Source organism: Phascolarctos cinereus, unplaced genomic scaffold (assembly GCF_003287225.1).
Source record: "Phascolarctos cinereus isolate Bilbo 61053 unplaced genomic scaffold, phaCin_HiC Scaffold_3;HRSCAF=262, whole genome shotgun sequence".
NCBI lineage: Eukaryota > Metazoa > Chordata > Mammalia > Diprotodontia > Phascolarctidae > Phascolarctos > Phascolarctos cinereus.
The window spans coordinates 247,816,688-247,829,734 of record NW_027555736.1 but is presented as its reverse complement, the minus strand read 5'-3'; the positions used below and the strand labels follow the sequence as shown (position 1 = coordinate 247,829,734).

The 13,047-nt window shown below is 36.4% G+C and overlaps 1 protein-coding gene across 18 annotated transcripts in view; it reads right to left on the bottom strand.

Moving 5' to 3' along the window:
• The window catches only part of GPHN (gephyrin), a 789,636-nt gene that overhangs the window by 408,517 nt on the left and 368,072 nt on the right, over positions 1-13,047 (bottom strand). For all 18 annotated transcript variants that reach the window (XM_021004811.2, XM_021004814.2, XM_021004816.2 and 15 more), the window contains one exon: positions 7,954-8,046. In XM_021004811.2, coding sequence (XP_020860470.1) covers positions 7,954-8,046 — 93 coding nt within the window. Of the gene's footprint in view, positions 1-7,953; positions 8,047-13,047 lie in introns of those variants that run through there.

Here is a 13,047-nt window from a genome sequence, read left to right as displayed (position 1 = left end):
TTTTGGACCTCTTTTGACTTTTTTAAGGTGTTATTTTCTTCAGTATTTTTTTTGGGGGGGTTTCCTTTAGCAAGCTGTTGACTTCTTTTTCATGATTTTCTTGCATCACTCTCATTTCTTGTCCCAATTTTTCCTCTACTTTTACTTGATTTTCAAAATCCTTTTTGAGTTCTTCCATGGCCTAAGACCAATTCATTTTTTTCTTGGAGGTTTTGGATCTAGGAACTTTGACTTTGTTGTCTTCTTCTGAGTTTATTTATTTATTTATTTTGTGAGGCAGTTAAGGTTAAGTGACTTGCCCAGAGTCACACAGCTAGTAAGTGCTATGTGTCTGAGGCCGGATTTGAACTCAGGTCCTCCTGACTTCAGGGCTGGTGCTCTATCCACTGCACCACCTAGCTGCCCCACTGAGTTTATGTTTTGACCCTCCTTGTCACCAAAGTAAGTTTCTATAGTCTGAGGTTTTTTTTTCTGTTGTTTGTTCGTTTTCCCAGCCAATTAATTTCTTGCCTTTTTAACTCTTTGTTAAGGTAGAGCTCTCCTTCCAGTGTGGAGGGCATAGTGTCCTAAGCTTCAGGGGTTTTGTGTAGCTGTTTTCAGAGATACTTCGAGGGACCTGTAAGTTTTCAGTTCTTCCAACATGGTACGATCTAAGGATGGGTGTTTATTCCTCTCCTGGCCTGTGTTCTGGTCTGTCAGCGACCACAAGCACTCTTTTCTACCCTAGAACTGTGAGGAGGTTTCCCTCTCTACTGCTGCTGCAAGCTCTGCTCTGCCAGTGCTCCTCCAAGTACGGGCAAAGCAACAGAATCCTGCCACAGTCCCAGGAAAGAGACCTTTGTCATCTCCTTCTGATCAGTTGTTTGATTCCCTTACCATCTGTGGGCAGAGAGCTCTGGAAGCAGCTGCCACTGCCACCAACCTGAGACCGTGATGGAGTCAGGGTTGGACTGAGCTCCTTTTTCACGGGTCCGACACACCTGTCCTACTGACCTTCTAAGTTGTGTTTGGTATTTGTGGATTGAGAAGTCTGTGGAAACTGCCACAGCAGCCCGTGATTCAGTCTTCTGAGGCCTGCTCTGGGTTTGCTGGGGTTTGGTCTGTGCTGGCGTATCTTGTGCTAGACTGTGCTCCTCTCTCAGCCTGGCGCAACACACCTTTCTTGTTGACCTTCCAGGTTGTCTTGGGCTGGAAGTTTGTTTCACTCTGTCTTTTTGTGGGTTCTGCTGCTCTAGAATTTGTTTAGAGTCATTTTTATGGGCATTTGGAAGGGTTTGGGGGAGAACTCAAGCAAATCCCTACCATCTTGGCTCCACCCCTTATTGCTGCATTCTTATTACCTGCATTCTGGCATCAGGGAGGAAACATCTTCCATCCACTTCAGTGTTTAGCTGTTATAAAATTCTTACATATAAATCTCCTGCATCTATGAAAAAGTGAATTACAATATTGGCTAGATGTCTATAGCACTAATAGAAAGCACTGGCATCCAAAAAGACCGATGTTAACACAAGATCAAATGTTAATAGATAGATCTATTTCACAGAATCCAAAAAGGAAGAGTTCTTTTAATGGTAACAGGAACAATCTTGTCAGATGATGTGAAACTGGCTTACTTAATATGGGATACTTAATTCATCTTAGTTTTAATTTACCTCAAATAGCAGAGCCTGTTATAGTAGAAATATCATTAGACTTGAAGTCAGAAGGGACCCAGGTTTGAATCCTGTCTGCAGATAATTACCAGCTGTGACCACAGGTGAGTGACTTACCTTCCGAGCCTATTTTCTCATCTCTAAAATGGGCATAATGGCCCTGGTAGCACCTACCTCAAAGTGTTGTTATGAGGGTCAATGAGAAAATATCCACAAGATCTTCAATCCTTAAACCACTACATGTCAGATATTATTATTTCATATAACTGTAGTAAGTGATTTTACAGAAATATATCTTAGTGGTCAGGCTACTATTAACTTTTCTTAATTTTGCTCATTTTACCTATGTCAATAAGGTGCTTTCATTTTGTAATGTTTCCAGCACTGAAAAAGATTAGTATCTTTGTTCCAAATAACTACTACGTAAGACAGTTTTTCTGCTTTTAAAAATGAATAATTTGGGGGCAGCTAGGTGGCGCAGTGGATAGAACACCGGCCCTGAAGTCAGGAGTTCAAATTTGACCTCAGACCAAACACTTGATGCTTATTAGCTGTGTGACCCTGGGCAAGTCACTTAACCCCAATTGCCTAAAAAAAAAAAAGGAAAAAAAAGAATAATTTTACCTAAGGGGTAGAACAATTTTTATTGATTTTTCACAAGTCACAAGAGCAGAGTGAAGAATCTTTAGTTTTTGTTTAGTTATTTTTGGTTCAGTGCTTTCTTGTTTCTTTTAATTGTTCACTGTTCTTGCCTTACATATTTTTTTTTAGAACACCTTCAGTTTAAGAAGGAAAAAATGAGTAATGCATAACACATGGTTTGTTGTTTATATATACTTAAAATTCTGGAATAGATGTATTCCAGCAAATTTTACTGTACTATAATACAAATGTGTGTAATGCAAATCCTATTTTTCACTGACAACATGATTATGAAACTTGGCAATCCATTCTCACCTAAAAAAATGTCTCTAAAAAAGCGGCTAAGTGGAAAACATGGCATGCTGCATATTTTAAGACACTAGAATCACAATGCCAGCTGGTATGTACAGTCTTCATATAATAGCTGAAGTATGTTTATTTTGATAACACTTCTCAGGCTCTAAAATCTCCTCCCTTTGCTCCTCTGGACAATAAGAATTACTTTATATTTGTGGTTCCCTGAACTGAATAGTCTGCAAACTCTTTGACCCTTATTCTTCTGTCTTGGTATTTATAAAGGTCACTTGCAACACTACACTTTTCCAGCAGGTTCTACCACCTAACATATGTATTCTAGTTTGAAATGTAATGAATATTAAAGTTATATGGAATAAAACTTTTTCCTATTGGGGTCAAATTGGAAATTTTATATGTTAGGTTTATTTAAAATGACACTTTCATTTTTAGCTTTCCCATTAATTATGTTTTATGCTATACAAATTTCTACTGTGGAATTCAAGTGGGCTGGGTAGGTGTTTTTCCTTTGGTTTTTCTTAAAAAAGAAAACTTGAAGTTGTGAAAAGCAAACATATCCAAATGCAATTTAAAGGAGGTAATATAAATATTTTAATGAAGTAAAAATACGAGCATGATCGACTTATTTAAATATGGCAGATATCATGTTTACACATTAAAAAAATTCAGTTGTGGCTCCATTCTACATACTATATTAATTGAGTTGAATTAGGGATTGGGGAGGAGAGTAGCCATATTTTTCTTTTCTATTACAGTTTGTTTCACATTACTTAATCCTTTAGCCTTCTCCAGTGTTTGGTGTTTAAAGGTCCCTATAGTTGGCTTTGATTTGTAAAATTTAAAGTAATTCTTTTTTATTTATGGCACTAGATCTTGATCACCTTTTCCAGACATAAAATGCTATTGCTTGATATCAGATGGCCTTGGGAATTTTTATGGAATTTATTCTTTTGAAAGGCAGCATGATATAGTGGTTTAGAGATCTGGCATAGAAATCAGGAAGACCTGACTTCAAGTCCCAGTTAAGGAACTGTGTGACCCAGGGCAATTCATTTAATCTCAGTATTCTAGGCCACAGTTATCAAACTCATGGCCTGCAGGCTCCCAGTGCAGCCAAAATTAGATTAAAACTTAATTTGGAAGTGTTTAATAGAGTAAATAAAAATACAGTATAACATAGGTTATGTTAATGTATTGTTTTCTAAGTCAATATGAGGGCCCAGTCCTTTTGTATTTGAATTTTATACCACTGACCTAGGCAACTCTTGAGACTCTCTAAGTAGCAGAAAAAGTACCAGCCTAAACTGGGAGGAGTTCCCTCACCTAGAAGTTCCCTATACACTGAAATCCAAGGTCCTTATCCCAGTTTATACATCCACTGTATCTCACTCACATTAATTGCTGGCATTTCAATAGTGCTAATTCCTCCAAGTCAGAGGAATTTTCTTTTCTTGAAAGAACCCATTGAAGAAGTATCCTCAAAGACTAAAAACAGTTTACCTTAAAAAAAAAAGTAATAATATTTTAAAGTATTTTTAGTCATTATAAAATAGTTATGCCAAGAAGGTGAGTTGTGTTCATTGGTAATCTTGTCTAGAGCCTTTTGCTTTGGTGATGGAAGGAAGAACAATATTTAAGTTTCTATCCACAGAATCACATATTTCTAAAATGTAGGGGCTAGACTATGCACAATTCCTTAATTTCAGAAAATAGATTGCTACATGCTATGTAAACAGGGCAGATTTGACCCTATTAGCTTGCTAGGCTCCTTCCTTTTAAATACGTAACACATAAATTGAGATAAAGATGGGAAGGACAGGACCGACTGAATTATTTTTTGCCCTAGTCTTGCCTTGGTTTTGAATGATTTTATTCCACTTATTATACATTTTCATTGTCATTCTCTCCCTCTCCCTCCCTCTCTTGCACTTTCTCTCTTCCCCATTCTTTCTCTGAAACACATTTAGAACTACATAGTTGTCTTTTGTAGCTGCAAATGATCCTGGAAACTGACAATCTTTTCTTTGGTTGTAGCTAAGACCAATATAAGATTCATAAGGTATTACACTGCATTAAAAAAATCACAAATATAATTGGCTCTAGAGCTAGGATGGACCCTGGAGGTCAACTGGTTTAACTCTTTCATCTTATGTACAAGGAAACTGAGGCCCAGAGAAGTTTTATTACTGGCCCAAGTGACAAGTATGTGGGTGAGTGGGAATTCTGATTCATAACTGTTAAGTTCAGTAGGAAAGTTCAGTGCTCCTCCAGTCTTCTTAGAAGTTTTGCATAGCTTAACTTTTAATGAGCCATTGGTTAGTCTTCAATATTTCTGGACTTGGACAATAATACAAATTTATGCTTATATCAATAAAACAAACGTTTTTATTTTTATTAATATATTATTTAGAAATAAAATTAAATATTTTTGTCTTCATCACCTTTATAGACAATGTCTACATATGTCTATGACAGACAAATGTCTCAGACATAAAATTTATGTTACAGATGAAATAACTAAGAGGCAAAAAGTTAAAGAATATACCCAAGAAAGACAATCAAATAATTTTAGAACAGTATTACATCTCTGAGTCCCTGTTTATCAGTCTGATCTTACACTAATAACAACAGCGGACATCTTTAACTATACAATTATGAATCTTTTTGCAAAAGTTTAAAAAAAGTTTAAGATTTTGTAATGGAAGTGAAAGAAGTCTTCTTATATGGCCATTCTACTACATCTTTCTTCAAATTTTAAAAGTTTTATGGGTTCTTGACCACTGAGAGTTGTATTAACATATGCCATCAATGAAGTAAAATTCATGTATCTTCAAAGCCATGAAATAGATATAAAATTAAAACAACTTAAATACCCAGTCATTTGCTGATGCAAATACTTACCCTGCCTTCAGTTATTTGAAAACTTAATTTTAATGTAGACAACTCTGCAATTTCAGAGCTACTCATTTGTGGCCCTTTATATTACAACACATTAGAGTATCATGGAAGGATATAAGCTTTGCTAAATTGCTGCTACAAAGAAGACTAGTGCAAATGAAAAGGATGCTAAATGTGGAAATTCAGACTAAAACTGATCATGTTATTAATATAATGACATATCATAGCAGTGTGAGTTAATTTTTCAGCAAAGCATATTGAAATTAACATGAGGATCTATATTATTTGGACTATTTAATATGATATACAATGGATTTTCCCACATTTATAAAGGTTAAGAATGAATTTTCCAACAGCGTCAGTTCTAGCCACTAGTAAAATGTCATAAATTATGAAAATATCATAGAAAATAGAGATGTAATGAATCTCAATATCACTCAGTTCAAATCTTGAACACTATTTAGGAACACCTGCCTTCTAGAAACCTGTGCCTTCAAGTGACTTTTTAATAGAGCCGTAACTAGTATTGACTGTCATCCAGGGCAAGCATCACAAAGCACTTCCAGGGAAGCAGCGTTAAAAATGCCTTCAAAGAAACTTTCAAAGAGATGTTCAGTTGGTGACAAGGAGACCTCTGATGTTCAAATACAAAACCCTATAAGGGGAGGGAGAGAGACATTGGAACATTATCCCATGCCAGAGGAAACCCTCAGGTACCACAAAGCAGCTGTTAAAGAGGATGCCCCTGGGGGAAGGAGAAGGACAGGGCCTGGGGTGAATAAGTTCACGAGAGGAACAACTACTATCTGGTTCCTTCCTGTTAGAACTGTTCTCACCAACTAGGATAAGATCAGTTTTTTCCACTCATTTTATCTGGAATACAGGTATTGCACTACCCTTAAAATTTTGGTGCTCTGGAGAAACACTTCAATCACTCCATACTTTTTAATGCTTTGCTGTTTAATAGTTCTAATTTTAAAGAGAATTTTAAAGAGAATTTTTTGCTTCCATCCTGTATTCCCCAAATAATTATTCTAGTTCTAATAGCAATGATCAAGTGACCATTTCTTACAGAGTTCCAGAAGTTAACTCCAGTAGAGTCAATATGCAAGATGACTTTACAGTGGAGTTTACAATCTACCAATACACATAGTTTGATAATTTTTTTAAGGGGAAGAAGAGTCACCTTAATGATGAAAGCATTACAGATATCTTGCATGTGACTTTCAAAAAGAAGAACCACAAAATATCCTGAAAATTTTCTGTATAAAAGGTACACTTGATGTCCTTCCTTGAGTGAAGGAGAACAGTAGCTGTTTAAGAACTACATCACAATACTACTTTAAAGCTGATTAGAAGTAATGGGAAATGCTCAACTGATCTGAAAACTAGGGATGTCAACTGGTAGCATTTAAATTGTTTTTCAATAAAGGTGGTTGTTTTTTAAGGTAGGGTAAAAGGGAAAAAGTATAATGCAATCAGTAATATCAATTTCATATGTAATATCTTGTTTTTGTTTTTGGGGTTTTTTTTTGCTAGGGAATAGGGTTAAGTGACTTGCCCACAGTCACACAACTAGCGAGTGTTATGCGTCTGAGGCCGGATTTGAACTCAGGTCCTGAATCCAGGGCTGGTGCTCTATCCACTGCGCCACCTACCTGCCCCTATGTCTAATATCAAAATGACAATTCAGTACCACGTCTTCCTTAGATGAGATTGGAACATGGGTCAAGACTAAAACATAAAGGGGGAGGCAGAAATTTTCTCTTTCTCTGTCATTTTTTTTCTCTGCCACATAAGAGCCAAAGTTGATTCTTGATGCAGAATGCCTAGATATTTATTTAACTCTTTTGGCTTGCTAAATTCTATATATCACTGCCTTCAACATCTAAAACCATGAGAAAGAGGACTTTTCCCTTGCAAATTTGTTCCTAATTAAAACACTGGAACGTGCATGCATATATTACATTGGAGTTACTTTGTTACTTTTTGAAACATAACCCTATGACAAGATAGAATTTTAACATAAGGAATAGGACCACAGATTTAGGTCTGGAACTTTTAAAAATTAGGCAAATACTCATGGTACTAACAGTAATAGTTTTCAGGGACAATGGTTCATTATGACTCTTCTCTCAACTAGGAAAATATCTAAATTATGGGTCATAAAACAGGCCATTGAGCAAATGCTTTATCATATTCTGGGGCAAGAAGTCCAACCAGTTTATATGGAATCTTTTCTAGTTTAAGTCCAAAGAATGTCAAGAAAATCATGTTGTTTGTAATGTTTGAATAATATTGTGGCAGCAAATATGCTCTATTGTTGGTACATATCACTTGATCTCCACAAAGAAACTACAAAAAGAAAGTCAGAAAAAGAGCACAAGATTTTAAAACAACATGTGCTTAGACCATTTACTGAATATGAAGGCATGTATCTCACCTCTGGAGTGACATCTCGTGGTGCAAATCCAGTTCCTCCAGTTGTTAAAATCAAATTAAGTTCCTTTTCATCACACCAATCTATCAGTGTTTCCTGAAAGGGAACAGTATTACTGTCACTTATGGCATGAGAGTTTACTTCCCAAAAGCATGCTAGGCCCCAAAGCACGTCATATGCAAGGATGAAACATTGCTTCTTGTGAACAACCAATAAAGGAATTTTGGAGCACTTTCTCCAATGAAGAATAAACATTTACCAAGACAACTATCACATAAAAATGTGATCACAGAAAATAACAATATGTAACTCCTGACAATCAAAATCTATGATTTTCACAGTCACAAATACAAAGTAAATAGGGAATGAGTAATCCTAATCATTTGTGTTAATGATACTACTTCCAAGGTTCTTTCAGGTTAATTTAAAATAGTTTTTCTACCTAAAATAGTGAGTTCACTGCCATTCTCCACAATATCTGGTAGGCAGAAAAGCTTCCAAGCTGTCAATGATTTGTTTTGTTTGGCAGTCTTATATTCAGGAGACAGAAATAGATAGCTTCTTAATGTTTCCCCAATCCTTAAACATCATAGAATCATAGACTCACTGAAATTTAAAGTTCAAAAGGACCACAGACCAAGGCCACATAGATAATGTTAGTGACAGAGTTGGGACCAGAATTCATTTCTTCTGATTCCTAGTAAAATGCTATTTTTACTAGGTTGAGCTCCTGTCTCTAAAAACCAGACTTGTTTCTTATGCTACAACATTAAAATTGAGAGTTGAAAGAGAACTTAGAGGCTAAATAGTTCAAGTGATACACAAGAGGAATCCCTACTATAACAAACCTGACAAATTACCATATGGCCTCTACTTGAATACCTCTAAGGAGGCAAAAGCCTACCAGCTCTCAAAACAGGTCATTCTGGTTTTGGAAAGAACTAATTGTTAGGAATCTGTTACCTGCCCAGATACAGAAGGAACTATCTGAATACGATTATAAAGAACTCCAGAAACAAAGACAGAATTAAGGAAGTGGAGAGAAAACGACTGCTTATCATTGTGCTGTCCCAACACAATACAAAATATAATAATCTCTGTATCAATTAGTTAATTTAGAGCCATACCAAACAATCAAAGGATTATAAGAGCTAGAAAAAATAAAAATAATATTAAAATGGTAGAATGAAAGATCAAATATCTCAAAGGAATATAAAGAAAAGAAAAAATGGGAAGGAATGGGACCTTCTAGTACAGGATTTAAAGTTACACATCAAAATTGTTTGGTACTGGTTCAAAAATAGAACAGTTGATCAGTGGAACAAATTAGATAACTAACATACAGAGGAAACCAACATAGTACCATGTCTGATAAAGTCAAAGATGCTAGCTATTGAGGCAAGTGTTTACCAGTAAACAAAAACTGCTGGGAAAGCTAGAAAGCAATCTGGCAGAAACCAGTTCGAGAATAAGATCTTACACCACATACCAAAACAAGTTCCAACCAGACACAAGGCCTACATATACAAGATCACAACATAAACAGAGTAGGCAGAGGAACAAGGAAAAATGTCTTTTGCATACCACGTGTAAGGGAAGAGTTCATGACTAGACAAGGAATAGAGAGGATCACAGAAGATAAAGTGGACAAAAGGTTTTACACAAACAAAATCAATATAGTTAAAACCAAAAAAGGAAACAGCTAGAGAAAAATTGAATTTTTTTCCTCTGATACAAGTATGATATCCAAGACATATAAGGAAATTATTCAAATATATGAGTTAAAGCCATTCTTCAACAGAAAAATGGTCAAAGGATATGTAAAGAAAATTATGAAAAGAATAAATTTAAACTACTAACACCATATGGAAAAAATGCTCTACATCAGTTGTTGAGTTTCGCCAGAACAGAAAACATTGATATTTACACTCATTCTAAGCCATTAAAATCTAAACAATGAGTCACAGAAGTTTGGATTGGAGCTATTATTGGCTATTCAATGAAATTCAGAGTGATCTGACTTTTAAAATAGATTCAAGTAGCTCCATTTAAATCACAGTGGGCTTTTTAAAAAATTTGTTAATTTCAGATATACTTCAATTTTACATTATTCCATGACTAACTATGGGCTTTTAAAAGCCTGTCTTTCTAGAGTTATATTTAAAGAAATCAAAAATGAAAACCACACAAGACAAAAAGTAAATTGTTCCAGCTAAAAAAAACAAAACAAAACCAAAAGTAAATAAAAAAGGACAAGAAGGGAGGAGGAAATAATGAAGATGACTACCATGATGAAAATGACAAAGATGATGATGATGATGTTGATGATGAGAGGATCTGCCAGCTTCTGCTCAAATTGTCAGGTTGGGTGTCCCCAGAGGGCAGTGACTACTACTCTGAGATAGATGGTAAGGACAGTTAATACAAAATATTCTCCTAAGAACCTCATTAAATCCTTCCCACAAATACAGCCTCCATGGGAAGATTAAGCTTAAATTTAGACCATCATTGTAGTGACACACATGTTTCAGAAATGTGTGACAAGGTTCAACTCACAACCCCTGTTCTGGAAGTCCTTTTCTCTGTGTAGAGACTTTATTTGGAACCCTTGTTGTTGTAACAATTAGAGAAATGAAAATTAAAATTTTCACCTTATACTTATCACCCTATCAAAGACAACAAAAAAAAATGAACATTTGTGGAAGAGCTACAGTATAGTAGACACAATGGTACATTATTGATGTTAGCAGCAACAGGTTCAGGCATTCTGGAAAACAATTTGAAACAATGCCCCAAAAGCTATTAAACTGTAGACCCAATCGTGCTGATGGGGTGCTTGGGTGCTTGTACTCAGACCCCACTTCCAAGATGATATTTCTTCCTAGCCTCCAGGCATTATCCCTGACCATTTCCCTCCAGCCCAAGGATGCTATGTCTGGCAATAACTCATGAGTGGGCCCAGTGAGGCAAACTATCTCTCCCTGTACAAGAACAAACTGATCTCTATAGAATTTCCCTCGTATAAACAGGACTATCTTGTACCATCAGAACTATCAAGTACTAATGCCCACAGTTACTGTATACAATCCAGAGGTCAAGCTATAGATGTCAACTCCTGAAACTATCTTGTCTCAGACACAACAGACCAAAAACATACCCCTTAGGAAACTCTCCCTCCACGTCATTTCCATTAGTGAATGACATAGTTGTGTGTTATCACCTAATTAGTACACTTGCCACTAATCTTATATAAGCTTTAGCATCATTCCTGTTAGGTTGCAAGTTCTCTAAGCAGCTCTGCCCATCATGGAAGAATTCCTTAAGGACCTCTGTCTGCTGTACAGGATAACAATAAATCTTTGCCACCTTGACTTAAAGAATGCTTCAATCTGTGAATTCATTCCAGACGACCCCATCCTATACTCTGGTCCTTAAGGGGTCTCGAAACCTCTCAGACTGCAACAATGACATTACTAGTCCTATACCCCAAGAGACTGAAGAAAGAAAAAGTGTATAATATGTAAGCTAATGTTTACTATTGCCAAAAAGAAAAAAGGTGATTCACTGAAGCATTTTTAGAAAGCAGATTACTGAACGTTCATTTTTTCCCAATTTTATTTTATTTTCAGTTCCAAATTCTCACACTCCCTTACCCCACTGATAACAAGAAAAGCCTAGTACAAATATGTATAGTCATGAAAAACAAAGTTCCCCATTAGCAATGTCTAAAAAAAGGGAAACATATTCTTTGATCTATCACTTCTTTATCTGGAGGTGGAGAACCTATTTTATCATGAGTCCTTTGGAGCTGCAGTTAATGGTTATACTGACTAGAGTTCCTATTATTAAGTCTTTCATGGTTGATTATCCTCATAATTAATGGGGTACTGGTCCTGGGAAACCCTCCCACCGACCCTGCCACTTTCCCTAACTTTCCCACATGGCCAAGTCTCTGGCATTGCCCTGCTTCACTGACCCATCCCAGTAATCCTTGCAACTAGCCTTTCACTGTGGCCCACTCTCAAACCTCCAGTTCTCCCTTACCTCTAACCTAAGCCAGCCCTTCATTGTTTGTCACTTCCTGATCACAACCCCCACACTCCAGCCACCTCCCACCCTTAATTCCATCTAGAGCCCTTCCATGTGCTCCAGGTCCCTGATGTTTTCCTGGGGCACCCAGCTCTTCCTAATCCTTCTCTGTTACCTCCCAGTTACCCAAGCTATTGGCTACTCCTTGACCACTGTATATAAGTGTCCATCTTGCCCCCATTAAATCTCTCAGATTCCTTAAGAGTCTGGCCAGCTTCTAGTGGTGATATAATAAACCTTGCCTCTGCTCAGATTCCTTAAGTCTGGCCCAGTTGTATTCTTATTACAAAGGCAGAGATTCTTAGATCTGGCCAATAGGGTAGATTCTTAAAATCTTGCCCACCCCAGTGTTTAAAAAACCTTGTCTCTGGCTGAAAAGAAGGCTTCAGTCAAGTTCATTTGAGGCAGGACTCATGTCTTTTGCCCTTGAATTTTGGGTTCCCAGGACCCCTAGACCTCAACAATAATATTTTTGTTATTATATAAATTTTTCTTCTGCTTCTGCTCACTATACTCTGAATCAGTTTATACAAATCCTCTCAGATTTTTATGAATTCATCCCCTTCATCATTTCTTATAGAACAATAGTATTTCATCACATTCATACACCATAATTTATTCTGTCATTCTCCAATTGATAGGCATTTCCTTAATTTCCAATTCTTTGCTAAAACAAAAAGAGCTGCTACAGATATTTATGTACATATGGGTCCTTACACTCTTTGATATTTTTGGGGTACACAACTACTAGTGGACCTACTAGTGGTATCATAAGGTTAAAGGGTATATACTGTTTTATAGTTTTTTCTACAAGTTGCTTTCCAGAATGGATGGACCACCTCACAGCTCCATCAAAAGAGTATTAAAGAACGTGTTTTTCCCGTCACCACTCCAGGATTAGAATAAATGGTTGTATCAAAATTAAAAAGCTTTTCAAAATACATTTGATCATATGATCAATATTCCAACTAAACTCTACCCAACTCTGGGGTACTATTTTCCTGAAAG